Consider the following 16,444-nt stretch of genomic DNA (forward strand, 5'->3'; position numbering starts at 1 on the left):
ATAGCACAGAACTGACAAAATGTGCATATTTTGTTGACTATGGCTGCTGAAAATCATCTTTTTGGCTGTACTAATCAATCGGACCATTAACCGTGCAATGAATCCTGTTGTTTACATCAGATTCTGCACTTTCAGCCATTAAAATGCCCCTGTCGTGTAAATGAACAGGCAAAACACATACAAATCATCACATTTTATTTTGAAAACATTGAGCAAATGGCCCCTATGCCAATAAACACACAAGAAATGTCTTTGATGGATAGACAGAACTCACAGAAACTAACACACACCCTTTCTGTTAAGAACACACCCTTTACACACACACACACACACACACACACACACACACACACACACACACACACACACACACACACACACACACTCATGTGGATTGTGAAACTGACTTGAGAAGCTGCTGTTTTCTACATCCTGGTTTACTCAGTCTGTTCTGATGGATCTTATCATGACTTTCTTGACTTACAAGGAAACTCAATTTACACCTGCGGGTGAAAGCATGCCACACACACACAAGCCTCCAAGAAGAAAAAAATCCATCATCATGTTTTCTAACTGCACATATTCGTATTCCAATTTTGAATGCATGTCAAGTTGCACATCGCAATATACATCATAGAAATACAAAATATCATATTGTCAGATTTTTTAATATCAGGCAGCCCTAATTCGGGTAAAATAAATAATAAATAATTTTGTTTTTGTTTTTGTTAAATAAACTAATTTCTATGACTTTTCCAAAACTTTGTGGGTTTTCTGTTTTTCCAAAACTTTTCCAGGCCTGGAAAATGCCATGTCAAAATCACAAGACTTTTCCAGGTGTATGAACCCTGACAGATAATTGTTAAACAAATGTTTATGACTTTTCCAAAACATTTTTGTTTTATTAGTTTTTCCAAAACTTTTCCAGGCCTGGTAAATGCTTTTTCATAAATGTATGACTTTTCCAGCACCTTGTGAACCCTGAATACGAGTCTTCTCATCTTTGACACATAAACATACATCCATGCAAATATTATATGCAAATATGATCTCTTGTTTCTTGTTTAATTTTTTGTAAACGTCCAATGAAAAAGGCTTCCCATTTCATTATTAGGTGAGATACTGTGTAAATACAAATACTAATTACTGATTAGTAATATACTAATTATTTCAATATTCAATGCAATGCAATTATCTACATTACAGGTGATTTTAGGTAATTTTAGGTAAATACAGCAACTAATGAACGACTTACAATATACAGGTAAATGATTTACATATTCAAATTCTGATAATCTTCCAATGTTTAGACTGTATTTCTGTTGTACAGAGAGTAATGTAGACACTGCAATAGCCATTATTACTGAACTACCCAAACAACAGCAGTCTAATAAACACAGACTACATATGATTTAACACGCTGTAATTAAGACTGCTCAATAATGTACAATTCAAAACTTCCTGTAAATATTTAATTCATTTACTTTGACACATTTAGCTTTCCTCTGTTGTCTTTCTGTCAAATAACACTCTTCACGGCTTTTACGCTCAACGCAGACGAAATAACCAGAATGCGGTTAAATATTCATTTTATATGGCTACATCTCGGTGCTTCACTGTTTATGTATAAGTTAATAAGTGTCCAGGGTGCAGAAACACACTTAGCAAAAATTAGCCTGCAGACTCTAGTGAATGGAGAAACCCATTATAAACGCGTTAGCTTACATGCTAACATGCTAGTAGGCTAGCGGCAAGATTAACTTACCTGTTAAATTTCAGAGCTGACAGCGCCTTAGAAAAGCCCCTCTCGTTCCGTAACACAGGCTCCTTTGTATCTTCGGACTAGTACGAGTAAATGAGTTGTATGTAGTGATGTTAAATATCCAGTAAAGTGTGTTTAACAGTGTAAGTTGCTGTGCTGTATACGTCTCCACGTCGCCAATGACGCTCGTGACATCCCACCTCGCCGAGCACGCGCAGAAGAATGAGCCAATCACAAGGAAAACCCGCCTCTTGAATATTAATGATTATGCTAAAGTGAGAAGGTAGGTGCAAACTCATTAATATTCAAGAACTTGACGTTTCAAGTTTATAAATACGCTTCTGGGAAATATTTATAACTTATTGAGGTCTGCTGAAAATACGTAAAAAATATTAAAATGTATTAAATCTTCAAATAATTAACAAAAAAGACTTATAATATAATATAATATAATATAATATAATATAATATAATATAATATAATATAATATAATATAATATAATAAAATAAAATATAAAACTGTTCACTGTGTAAAACATATGCTGGATAAGTTGGCGGTTCACTCCACTGTGGTGACCCTCTTAATAGAGGGGCCAACCCAAATAGAAAATATAGAAAATGAATGAATATACAAAACAATATAGCGTGACACGGTGGTTCAGTGGTTAGCACTGTTGCCGCACAGCAAGAAGGTCGCTGGTTCGAGTCCCGACTGGGTGAGCATTTCTGTGTGGAGTTTGCATGTTCTCCCCGTGTTGGCGTGGGTTTCCTCCGGGTGCTCTGTTTTTCCAAACACATGCACTATAGGGAAATTTGGGTAAGCTAAATAGGTCGTATGTGTGTGTGAGTGTTTATGGTGTTTATTGGCGGTTGATTCCGCTGTGGAATAAAGAGAACTAAGCCTAAGGAAAATGAATGAATAGCATAGCCTAATATAATATTCATTCATTCATTTTTATTTTCGGCTTAGTCGCTTTATTAATTAAGTAAACTCTTCCAATTATACGATGCATATAGGTTATTGCATATTTTTGTTCACTGCAGTTTATTTGTGTAGTTGCGATCTGTTTGGTCCATGCTCTTTCTGAAGGTTTTGTTTTATTCCACTAGGTGGCAGTAAAGTGTTTTGTATCTTGTTTTGAACAAAATGATACGTCACTATGACAAGGTAATATTATTAGCGTCATTATTGTTGTTGGATAGATATATACATTTTAATTAAAAATTACTAAATAAAAACGTCAGCAATTACCATAAATCATGTTTTGTTTTTCCCGTTATTGTACTCTTTAATTCCCCGAATAAGGGATCAGAAAATCACTCAAATGGAGTCATCTACTTCTGCAAATGAACTCTTCATATATTTTGATCATTCTTCATCACCTAATTTAGATCAGCAGTTATGGCTGCACAATGTTAACTTTCAGCATGCACATGTAACATTTTCAGTCATGAACTGTCACCAAAGAAAAGAAATGAGATGTTAGAAACAAATTGGTCGTATGTGTGTGTGAGTGTTTATGGTTTTTATTGGCGGTTGATTCCGCTGTGGAATAAAGAGAGAGAACTAAGCCTAAGGAAAATGAATTAATAACATAGCCTAATATAATATAATATTCAATCATTCATTCATTTTTATTTTCGGCTTAGTCGCTTTATTAATTAAGGAAACTCTTCCAATTGTACGATGCATATATGATATTGCATATTTTTGTTCACTGCAGTTTATTTGTGTAGTTGAACAAATGCAAATGAACTCTTCATATATTTTGATCATTCTTCATCACCTAATTTAGATCAGCAGTTATGGCTGCACAATGTTAACTTTCAGCATGCACATGTAACATTTTCAGTCATGAACTGTCACCAATGAAAAGAAATGAGATGTTAGAAACAAGTTATTAAAACTGTTATGTTGTAAAATATGTCTTCTCTCCGTTAATCCACCCTTTACTAAACTATTTCTTTAAACTTTGAAATGAATGAATAAATTAAACAATTAACTCTTTCAAATTAAATTACATTTAAACTGTGACCAAATTAAAGTTGTAGATTGTTAATAAGACAAGCTTATAAATGAATTTTGTGATTTGGGACAGCTGAACAGCATGTTTTTATTTTTGACCATGATTAAAGGAAGATAAAATAGCTTTAACACTTAATAGCTATAACTATTTAAAGCTAAGAAAACAGATATTTATATTATACAAGTAAATAATGTTTCACAAAAACAGATTAGACAGTATTAGACATTTTCTGAACATTACAAAATGACTTCAAAATGAGTTTTATACTTAAGGATTGCTCACAAATGGCTGATTTCTCTCAGATCTCTCAGGGTCTAACTGAGAAGATGAATTATGAATATCCTCACTCGAGCTCATTCTTGAATGGAGGAATAAGTCTTGTTGCAAAAGCCCCCACTCTCCCCTACTAACTGGCCACTTTATTAGGTACACTTTACTAGTACCAGGTTGGATTCCCTTTTGTCTTCAGAGCTGCCTTAATCCTTCATGGCGTAGATTCAACAAGCTACTGGAAATATTCCTCAGAGATTTTGCTCCATATTGACATGATAGCATCACGCAGTTGGTGCAGATTTGTCGGCTGCACATCCATGATGCCAATCTCCTGTTCCACCAACCCAAAGGTGCTCTATTGGATTGAGCTCTGGTGACTGTGGAGGCCATTTGAGTACAGTGAACTCATTGTCAAGTTTAAGAAAAGAGTCTGAGATGATTCAGGCTTTATGACATGACGCTTCATCCTGCTGAAAGTAATTTACTCTCCCGAATTATAGTTAAAAATCAAACTAAGACACTTTTCTCCATGAAACATTGACTCAAAACGAACGTTCTGTATCTAATTCTTTATTTATAGACATCTGTGCAAAGTATATTACAGTACATTACAGACAGACAATCCGCAGAGCTGTGTAAATGCAGATTTGTCTCATTAATATGGCTGAATGAAGCCCTTTCGGTGAACATCAACCGAATAAATATAGTGTTTCTCATCATCACATCGTAGATTCTTAAAAACGTTGTAACAGCGTTCACGTAACTAGGGTTAAAATAAGAAAGGTGTCCACCTCCCAGATCCCTGTACCAAAGTGCAAAGTCATTTTGATGAGAGAAGGAAACAAACTCAACGTGATTCAGCCGTATCTGATGGCGAGACGACCCAAATATAAAAGAAACTCACAGAACAACAGCACTAAAAAAACTATCATTCAGTGGATTTACAACATTTCTTTCGAGGTATGTGCTTGCAAACAATTTATATAGGCTGAAATTAATCAAATGAAGTCAATTTAGTAATGTTTACCTTTAAATCCAGCTTATATACACAGTTTGCAACCACTTATCCCATAGGAAATGTAGTAAATCCAGTTTTCAGTGAACGAAAACACCACAGAGAGTGCATTAAAAGTATAATCCATAACCCTTCTAAGCTGATTTAATGGGTATTATGTATAAAAACTGAGCGGTAGCTGAGCGATAGATGAGTATTAATGTAAACATGATGCTTCACCACTCTAAAAGTCATTCATTCATTCACGGTTTATAAGGAATATCATCAGGAAGAAAGCACCGACACCCTGAAAAAATGAAACCGTGAGGATTGTGGAAGTTCGGCCCTTCTACTCCTGAAGAAGAGGTTTACATATGGAGATTATGGAAATCAAGATGATAATTCCTTATAGAGTTCACATTTATGCAGACACGTATTGAAAATAACTAAGAAAACTGAAACTCATCAACAGCCTTCATTACACTGCAACTAATATTTTCCCAATCAGTATTATTTGTCTTGTTCTTCCATTAATGTATGTAAACAGGATGCTCCAATGAGATGAATATCAATTTCACAGAGTGTTACTTACGTTTAAATTAATTATCATAAATAAATATTTAAATTTTCATGCATAAATAAAAATAAAAAAACATTTTGGGGCTTATTGCTTGAAGACAAAAAGCATTTGTGAATTGAATATCATCATAACACATATCAAATTATTTTATATTTGTTATTAAATATGCATTTCTTTTCATCCTGAAGTGAAATTACTTGAGTAAATGAATATTGAATGGTAATTGTTTGGTTTTGAGGATGGATTTGATCATATAATTGTGTGTTTTGTACTTTAGGCATGAACGGGAACATGTAGAGATCTATAAATGTGGACAATTTGCTATTTCTAATGTGGGAACAAGACTAAATACACTTGGAAAATATGTTTTTGCGGTGTAGAAATAAGGAAGATTTTAATATTTGGTGAGATTAGAAACACATTCAAACACACAGACATAAACATACACGCAAACATACACACTTTACACTTTAATTGTTGTTGAAATTAGAAACACATTCAGTCAGACACACACACACACACACACACACACACACACACACACACACACACACACACACACACACACACACACACACGCAAACATACACACTTTACTTGTTGGTGAGATTACAAACACATTTAGAGACACACACATGCACGCACACAAACATATACACTTTACATTTTAATTGTGGGTGGAATAACACACACACACACACACACACACACACACACACACACACACACACACACTGTTGGTGAGATTACAAACACACACACATACACATACATATACACACACACACTTTACATTTTAATTGTTGGTGAGATTACAAACACATTTAGAGACACACACATGCACGCACACAAACATATACACTTTACATTTTAATTGTGGGTGGAATAACACACACACACACACACACACACACACACACACACACACTGTTGGTGAGATTACAAACACACACACATACACATACATACACACACACACTTTACATTTTAATTGTTGGTGAGATTACAAACACATTTAGACACACACACACAAACTCACACACTCACGCACGCGCGCGCACACACACGCACAAACACACACACTCACACACTTTACATTTTAATTGTTGGTGAGATTACAAACACATTCAGACACACACACACTCACACACTCACCCACGCACAAACACATACTTTACATTTTAATTGTTGATGGAATTACAAACACACACATACAGGCAACCATACACACTTTAGAAGTTTGTGAGATTATGAACACATTCACACACACACACACACACACACACAACACACACACACAACACATTTTAATTTGGTGGTGAAATTACAAACACACACAACACACACACAAACATACACACTTTACAATTCAATAGAAGGTAAAATTACAAAAACATTTAAACACACACACACACACACACACACACACACACACACACACACACACACACACACACACACACACACACACACACACACACACACACACACACACACACACACTTTCTCTCCCTTTTGAATTAAATTGGAATTTTCTGAATAAAGAAAAGAAAACAAACACATGACTCAGAAATAAAAGACACAGAATCAGAACCTGAGATGAAGGCTGTGCTCACCGTTAAAACCAGCTCAGATCTTCAGTGTTTACTAGTACTTCCCCTTTAAGCCCATTACCCATTCCCCATTGGCTCATTGGTTAGTCCCGCCCCTCTAAATGACACATGGCCTCCTCTGATTGGCTGTGCTGAGGGTATAAAGGCACAATCGGCGTGTGTGTTAGTGACAGTTTCAGATGTTTTCAGCGTGAGGAACTTCTCTAATGCTGTCTCTTAGCTCGGGTCGGACCCGCGGCCGCTGGCGAATGCTGCGTCCTGACGCAATCAGGTCTGCGTAACCGCGCGAGTGCGAGAAGGCGTACGCAGAGCGACGAGAGCGTCCGCCGCGCTGGAAAGTGGGCTTCCTCTTCTTCCTCTCGTCTTCTTCATCCTCAAGCTCGTATTTCTTCCTGTTCCTCTGGACCTGCAGGAAAACAACCCACTGTGAGCTTAGTTCTGTGTATGGAGCCTTTTCACTGACTGTTAGGACGAGTTTAAAGTGCACATGAAATCAAATCTAACCATATTGATTTTGTGAGCTCACATTGCTAGTTTTGTGCCGAATAATTCATCTGTGCATGTCATTGTGTAAATAATTATGGTTTGCCCTTCTAATCTTTAATTGAAATCTACAAATGCACTTCCTGTTTGTTTTCAGTTAAATTCTCAGATTAGGTCTGTACCTAATCTAAGGGTGCTTTCACATCTGCCTTATTTAGTTGGGTTGAATCGCACTAGAGTTCGTTTTCCCTCTTGGTGGGGTTCGTTTGGGCAGGTGTGAATGCAGCAATCGTACACGAGTGCGCACCAAAAGCGGACCAAATAATCGTACCGAGACCTGCTTGAAGAGGTGGTCTTGGTCCGCTTTCAAATGAACCCTGGAGCGGTTCGTTTGTGGTGAGAATATGATCCGTACTAAAACAGACCCAACCTCCCAGGCGCAGTACAAGCAAAAAGTACTGCGCCTTTTGGACTAATCCAATTGCCGTAGGCCAATGCGCTGTGCATTATGGGATGTGGAGGAAAAATATTTGTTGACAGTGCTTTACCAACAGAAAGAGAGAGGAAAACATTAGCTGATGGATCGTTGGTAATATTTCCGCAAGATGCCCATGTCGCAGTTTAGCTAATTTAATTCACGACTCCTCCTGAAGTGACGAGTGATGCATTAAACATTGTTTTCCAGCCGTGGCTGCTCTTCATTCTCGAAATGTATAGTTTGTCTAAAGCAGGGATAAAATCAGTCAGCGCAGTCGTCCCTCCAGAGTAAAAAAGCCACATTTTGTGTCTGACGGTTTGTTTACTTGCAGGAGTTCACTGGCATTTTCCCGCACGTGAATTCTGACCAATCGATAAGCAGTTTAGGAACGATGTTCAACAACATCTGGCCAATGAGAGATGTGGATTTTGTCATATGACTGCATTTTGGTTCTTTTCAACTGGTTCAGACCAAAGCAATCAGTGTGGTGTGAAAAAGACCCAAAGACGATAGAAAATGCAATATTATATAATTTATTGCCCTTGCTCAAGACCAAATGAACTGAACTACAGATGTGAAAGCACTTTAACGTACTTAACTATGCCTCTCCAGCTGTCAGTGCTGACAACAAACAGAAAAGGTGAGGAGGAGGAGTCTGTTAGGTTGTAATAACTCTCCCCTTTTTCCCTATCTTTTAGAATGAAATGCCTACTTTACTGCATCCAATCAGCTCGCTGTAGAAAAACAAGCCACGCCTTCTGTTGTCTCATTTAATATTCTGTTTCTCTAGTAACTGCATCACTATATATATATATAAAATGATTGCAGCTTTTGGTTCATGTGGATTTTTTTGTATTACATATACCTAGGACCGGAAAGAATAATTTTTTGCTTTTTCTGCAGAGAATTTTGTAAAAACAAAAAAAAAACAAAAAAATCTATGATTTATGCGGAATGATTTTAGAAGTATCTTAACTAAGAACCTTATTTATGACATTTTTTACTTTTATTTAATGTTTGCAATGCGAATCCGATGAGATCCACTTAATTGGTAAACAAATCAAGTCTCTCTTATAATATCTCAACCAAATGACAGAACATATGACTTTACAAACAGAATTATAAATAAATCATATAAACATTTTAATCTTGCTATTATTATATAACAATAATATTAGTAAAATAATTTAAAAACTTTATAAATATAAATTTACACGATTACACAAGTAAATACATATGGAAATCTGCAGATTTCTGCACACGCAGATTCCATGTGGGCCTACATATACCTAATAAATATATATAAAACACACCGTATGTCGAAACAAACTTTTATTTTGGATGCGATTGAGCGTGATTAATCTTTGCCCAGCACTGGTAAATATATTACATATTTTATACATAGTAAACCCCCCAGCTGCGAACCGGTGCCAGTCAGTGGATCAGTTAGTACTAAACCGCACAAGAAATCATTAATTATTTCTCTTTTATTTATTAGCTGAGTCTAAATTATCTTTTATTTTGAAAAGTCTTTTATTTAGAAAAATGACCTTATTCTCTTGCTTACATCTCAGTCACTTGAGTACCTAGATTTAACCCACTGGCAACAAAATGAGTAAGAAACAGACGTCATTGGGAAGTTTCTTTGCTAAGGGTAAAGGGCTAAGTGAAGGACCCACGAACTGCCAAGGAATGGATCCGCAACCCATTTGTCAACAAATGAGGTGAATCCAGCATATCTGTGCAAAAAGATCAACTGATGGAGATCGCAAATGACGACATTTCTCAAGACGACGACAAGGTTGGTTTGAGCCCGTATCGACCATGGCTCGTTATTATATGTATATTTAATTCCGCTGTAATCTCCTGCTGTGTATTTCAAACATGGCGGGCGGCTCTTTTGTTTACATTCTGGCTTGTTGCTTAAGCGAATGATGCATCCCGGTAAACCAATAGCGTTCAGCTGTGCGTCTAGCTCCACCTTTTGGTCCCCTTTCAAAAGGGTGCCAAAAAAGGGGTTCGGTACGCTTTTTGACAGTATAAACGGCCATAAAAGCGTACCAAACCGAACCATGCCATCCCACTCAGTGGAAAAGGGGCCATTCGCATATCGTGTCTTTTCTAGAGTTCGCGAAAGTTTGATATTTCCAATGGAGGTGTGAGGCTTGTGCACGCAAGCAGCGTGACGTGCTCATGCCTTCAAGATGCACCTAGTTGAATGGATTCCCGGCAGCGCACAGCGGGTCATGTGCCAAGAACTAACTGATCAGCTTCAGCTTGTATGGAAAATACACATTTCGGTTCAATTCAGACAAACACACAAACACTGCAGTGCTTTGTAATTTTCTCCATAAATAGAACTTGTTTCAGAGTGACAGCAATGTTTTGTCAGCTTGTCATCCTCTGAGAAAACGATTGATGGTTGCCTAGCAACCATGAACCACCACCCCCATCCCCTAGTCCGCGGTAAAATTGTCAAGCGCTGACCAGTCCTTAGTGATAAAAAGGCTGGGGATCACTGCTGTATATAATGTCATGCAGCTTGAACTTGTGTACTTTAGGATCTCACCTTGTCTCCGACTGAAGGGTAGATGGTTTGATAGAGGAACTGGATGCAGATGACAGGAAGTAGACAGACTCCCACAGTCAAAATGATAGTGAGCCACAGATACGGCTGTCGAAGAGCATTAGATGCAGCGCCTGCATGACAAAACAACAAGCAGAATATTAACACACTGAACCACTGGGCTGGAATATCACCAGTATCACATGGCAGTGTACAGAATAAACCTGGCATTTCAGTGTTATTCAATATATACTATAAAACAGTGGATTATACTAATATTCATTCATTTTTCTCCAGTTTAGTCCCGGATTTATCAGGGGTCGCCACAGCAAAATGAACCGGCAACTATTCCAGCATGTGTTTTACACATAGAATGCCCCTCCAGCTGCAACCCAGTACTGGAAAACCATACTAATATTACATTATAAATATTTACTAGTGAACACTGGATTAATAATTTAAAGCTTTCATTTGTTTTTAAAATATTTCCCAAATGATGTTTAACAGAGCAAGGAAATTTTCACAGTATGTCTGATAATATTTTTTCTTCTGGAGAAAGTCTTATTTGTTTTATTTCGGCTAGAATAAAAGCAGTTTTTAATTTTTTTAAAAGCCATTTTAAGGTCAATATTAATAGCCTCCTTAAGCAATATTTGTTTTTGATTGTCTACAGAACTAACCACTGTTATACAATGACTTGCCTAATTACTCTAAACCTAATTAAGCCTTTAAATGTTACTTTAAGCTGAATACTAGTGTCCTGAAATATCTAGTCAAATATTATTTACTGTCATCATGGCAAAGATAAAATCAATCAGTTATTAGAGATGAGTTATTTAAACTATTATGATTAGAAATGTGTTGAAAAAAATCTTCTTTCCATCAAACAGAAATTTGGGAAAAAATATATTAATATACTAATAATTCTGACGTCAACTGTATAGGCATTCAGAATAAAAAAGTTGAATTGCAAGAAAAACAAAAAGAAAAACATGAATGTATTATTGCGCACCTGTGAAAGTGAAGGTGTTTGGGAAAATGACGTGGATTCCTGCACTGTGGATGTCAAACATGATGCCGAAGTACAGAGCGATGCTGCCGAGAACCGCAAAAAAGTTGACAAAAGTCCAGTATGAGGTGTTCAAAGATATCTGCGGAGGTCAAGAAAAAAAAAACACACGACATTACATCAACACTAGAGTTTCTATCAGTGTTTTTACTTCACTACTGAACAAAACAAAGATACTATTCACAAACAAAGTAGAGAATTACAATAACTGTATATATTTTACAGGTTTAGGGTCCTATCATACACCCGGCGCAATGTGGCGCAAGGCGCAATACTCTTTTGCTACTTTCAGCTCAGCGCAAGGGTCATTTTGAGGTGTTGCGCCACACTGTTTAAATAGCAAATGCATTTGCGCTCAAATGTGCGCCCATAGGCGTTCTGATCTAAAAAAGCAGGCGTGTTTTGGCGCGTTGCTATTTTGAGAAACTGTAAATAGTCTGTTCTTTAGACCAGAACAAAGTCGGTCTATTGTCTGGCGCAAAGTGCACCAGGCTTACACACTACACACAAGATGTAAAGCAATATGCAAATATCTTTATATATGAAAAATATACAATATCTTAAGGATATATATACATATATATATATATATATATATATATATATATATATATATATATATATATATATATATATATATATATATAATAAGGATATATATAGAATATAAATATAAATGATAAAAATATTACAAAACATATTAATTTCTAGCCTACATGAAGATTTAAAAACCACTGCCTTACTTTCTTCATCTCGGGAGGCTTTTTTAGTTCATTCAATGTGCTTTTGTATAATGTAATTATTATTAGCAGTATTATTTATTATATCCATATTTATATTTGTTTTATTAGCAAGATTAGATTTGTCCACCTGTCAGGTTTTAGACCATATGGGGCATGGCAGGTGTATTTGAAAATAACTCAGTATTTTGACCACACTTTGTTATTATTGTTCATTTATTCGTTTGCTGGAAATTAGAACTGAATTTAGAAATAGTTTTGAAACAAATATTTGCGCTAAACAAACGAAATTATTTATAGACTAATTGATGCCTGTGCGTAAAGGTTTCCCTATCCACGAGAGCAAAAGCGAAAGTGAACTCACTTTTATGTCAAAATGCGCTTATGGAGCGATGCAGCTGGCTCTTAAAGGGAATGGGAGATGAGGAAAACACACCTATAACTCATTAAGAAAATAAACTCAACTCTTTTACTGATTTCACGCGGCCACTATTTTCAAAAGCAAAATCCAGGCTGCGGTGGGAAGAAACCCGGAAGTATCATTGGGAGTTACATAGGTATATTGTGTAACTGGCTGTATATCTTATCAGTGAAGATAAAGTGACACAAATTTATCATTTCACCGCCTTCCCAGTGACCCGAAGGTCTGTTCTGAATGAATGGTGAATATAAAAAGGGATATCAGAGCTCAGTTTCAGCTAAGTTAAGGGAAATGGCACTAGTTAGCTAATGTTTTCTTTCCCAAACACACGTTTTAGATGCCATTTATCAAGCTCGAGTTAATTTTGTATCATCCGTATTTTGGATGAACAAGTGAGTGTGTGCTCAGGCACCTGCAGGTTGACGGTGATGATGAGCGATGAAGCTGCGACCACAGCGAAGGACTGGTAGTCTGATGGAGCCTCTCCGTCTTGGCCCATGGTCTGCAGGAAAGCTCCGTACGGGATGAAGAAGATCATGAGCGACGTGAAGATGCCGTGGAACAGGCTGATGAAGAAGTTCCTGTAGTTGAAGAGCGCCCCCTGCTGACCCGGAAGATAAAGCTTCGGGAAGCGCAGACTCAGCTTATCATTTACATCCTGCACAAGAGAAGAAGAGCTTTGAAGAGGAGAAACGTCTAGCAGGAAAGTGAAGAGAATTCACATCACTTTCATATAGCTTAAAGTACACATGAAGCCAAATCTAACCATATTGATTTTGTGAGCTCACATTGCTAGTTTTGTGGTGATCAATTCATCTGTGCATGTCATTGGGAGAGAAAAAATTGTTTGCCCTTGTAATTGAAATCTGAAAATGTACTTTTAGTTTGTCTTCAGTTCAATGCTCAGATAAGGTCTCTCTGAGGCATTGGGCGTGGCTAAGATACTTAACCACACCCCTTCAGTTGTCCGTTTTGACAACAAACAGAAATGGTGAGGAGGAGGAGTCTGTTAGGTTGTAATAACTCTCCCTAAACCCTTTTCCCATATTTCTGAGTGAAATGCCTACTAAAAAATAACTCAAGAGGTCTGTTACCACTACATAGGTTATTACATTATTGTAACTTAAAAATTCTAAAATGCTGATTAGATTAAATTTAAGTAGCAAGAATAACTTTAAGTTTTCCAAAACAGAAAAATATTTATAATTAAATATATTTTAAAAATTGCAGCTAATTGAAAGCAAAGAGCTTAGAATGACCAAGAGGAGACACTCTAGTGTAATTTGGGAAACAGCCACTAGAGGCGGCCATTATGGAATGAAAACTCCAATAGAACAACAGCATATTATAAGTCTGTAAAATAAACTATTAAAAGTGCTGATGATTAAGATAACAAATGTTGTATTGTCATCTTTCAGGTTGTACCTTGGCCTTAATGTGCTTTTTAACTAAATAAATAAAAAACAAAACAGCTGCTTGCCATCGCGACAGTAATGAGATCCAATGGACAGCCGAGCACTTTCACTTCAAAATGGCGGAATCCGTGGAATTGGGTAGGCTAAATTGTCCGCAGTGTATGCGTATGAGTGTGTGTGTGTGTGAATGTGTGTGTGGATGTTTCCCAGAGATGGGTTGCGGCTGGAAGGGCATCCGCTGCGTAAAACTTGCTGGATAAGTTGGCGGTTCATTCCGCTGTGGTGACCCCGGATTAATAAAGGGACTAAGCCGACAAGAAGATGAATGAATGAATGATTGAAACAACTAACTTTGAGTACTCGACTTAAAAATCTGAGTTTTTTTGCTATGTGAATGCCTCTGATTGAGGAGGAAAAGATTTGGCTAACATAAAGTTTGTTGTCTGAACCTCATTTTGTTAGATATTGTCGTAACTTGAATATATCAATGCAAACTGTTGCGTTAATTTTTTTAGTTTTGTCTAAACAATATTTTTTAGAGTGTACTTCACTACACCCAATCAGCTCGTAGTAGAAAAAACAAGCCATGCCCACTGTTGTCTCATTTAATTATGTTGGCTTGAGAAAGCCAACATACTGTTATACTACTCTGTCCTTGAAAACAAACGTATCTCCTCCTAGGCCGTTCATGCCACAAGGCCCAAATGTGGTCAAAATGTGCTTTCTACATTCAAGATTGCTGCTATATCTCCTCATGCCTATAAGACTTATCGTTTTTTTAATAAAAAATGTTAAATATTAAATTTTATAATCCGGGCATATAAAAAATTATACAAGCCCCAAATTTGTCCAAAAGCTGTATTTAGATGCGTTAGGTTTTGTTGCTATATCTTTAAGGTTTATCAGACTTATAGTTTTCCAATAAATAATTTTTAAGCATTATTTTTCTTAGAATATGGCAAGCCATTTTTGACTTAAACTCCATATTTTTTACTGATATGGCAAGCCATTTTTGCATGTATCACTTTCACACTTATTAAGCATTGTATTTTCAAAAAAATACAGCAAGCCATTTTTACATAATGTTCATTCCCTTAGTCCCTTTATTAATTAGGGGTCGCCACAACGGAATGAACCGCCAACTTTTCCAGCATTTGTTTTAAACAGCGAATGCCCTTTCAGCCGCAACCCAACACCAGGAATACATAATGTTCAAGTCCAGTTTTTGACACTCATAAAAACTGTCATAGAAACATCGGGGTTGATTAAGATCACTCATATTGCCAAGAAGCTTTGATGTATTATCACTAACCTGTCAAATGTCCCCATAGCAATAAAACAGTATAACCTAGCAACCATTTAAAAATAGCAATATCTCTACATAAGAACATTGTAGGGACCTGGGCATTGGCTTGTTTGACTCATGCTAGCAAATGGTACTTCCTGTGTACTATGCATGGTAACAATGATAATGGAAGCCAAGTGCTAAAAACGATTAGCTACATGCTATGAATGATTATCTAAATGCAATAACATATGCTAGAAATGCCTACTAAGTATTAGCATTTGATCAAACATGTACACGAGCATTGCCATTTAGCAACTGCTTAGCAACCACCTAACAATGCCATAATTGTTTTAGCAACTGCCTAGCAACCACTTAGCAACCGCCGCCGTACTTCCTGCCAACTGCCATTCCCAGTCCTAGCGCAGTCACGTTGGCTTTTCTCAAGCCAACATCAAAGTTTATCAATAAACTTTAGGTTCTAGTTTCTTTGTGAACTGCATCATACTACAAAAAAACAGACGCAGCTTCTTCATGCAAACTTTGAATTTTAGTGCCTTAGCGTATTTGGCTCTCAATAAACTTCTTTAAAAAAAAAAAACATTAAGTTGAAGATAAAATCTTTTATCTTTCCATCTTTTAAAATAATGCACGAGTGATGCTTAACAGGGAAAAGACACATTTCTCTATACTATTAGACCTAATACTTTACACAAAACCTATTTAACAGTTAGTTA

General features: G+C 36.5%; 2 protein-coding genes across 4 annotated transcripts in view; both read right to left on the reverse strand.

Annotated features, from left to right (window-relative positions):
* dym (dymeclin) overlaps nucleotides 1–1,968 on the reverse strand; it is a 137,971-nt gene extending 136,003 nt beyond the window's left edge. For both annotated transcript variants that reach the window (XR_015519787.1, XM_087300498.1), the window contains exon 1: nucleotides 1,766–1,968. The gene's annotated coding sequence lies outside the window, so the exon portion shown is untranslated. The remainder of the gene's footprint in view (nucleotides 1–1,765) is intronic.
* Nucleotides 1,969–4,617: 2,649 nt separating this feature from the next.
* atp8b1 (ATPase phospholipid transporting 8B1) overlaps nucleotides 4,618–16,444 on the reverse strand; it is a 77,223-nt gene continuing 65,396 nt past the window's right edge. The window contains exons 25-30 of one of the 2 annotated variants that reach the window (XR_015519769.1): nucleotides 13,420–13,665; nucleotides 11,790–11,928; nucleotides 10,781–10,911; nucleotides 6,528–7,656; nucleotides 6,327–6,424; nucleotides 4,618–6,228 (exon numbers count right to left, since the gene is read on the reverse strand). Coding sequence is in view for 1 of the 2 variants with exons in the window: in XM_087300467.1 (XP_087156593.1) it covers nucleotides 7,426–7,656; nucleotides 10,781–10,911; nucleotides 11,790–11,928; nucleotides 13,420–13,665 (747 nt within the window). In the remaining variant the exon portion in view is untranslated. Of the gene's footprint in view, nucleotides 7,657–10,780; nucleotides 10,912–11,789; nucleotides 11,929–13,419; nucleotides 13,666–16,444 lie in introns of both variants that reach the window. The other variant, XM_087300467.1, reaches the window with a different exon arrangement.

Source organism: Danio rerio, chromosome 21 (genome assembly GCF_052040795.2).
Source record: "Danio rerio strain M-AB ecotype USA chromosome 21, GRCz13ab, whole genome shotgun sequence".
Lineage (NCBI taxonomy): Eukaryota > Metazoa > Chordata > Actinopteri > Cypriniformes > Danionidae > Danio > Danio rerio.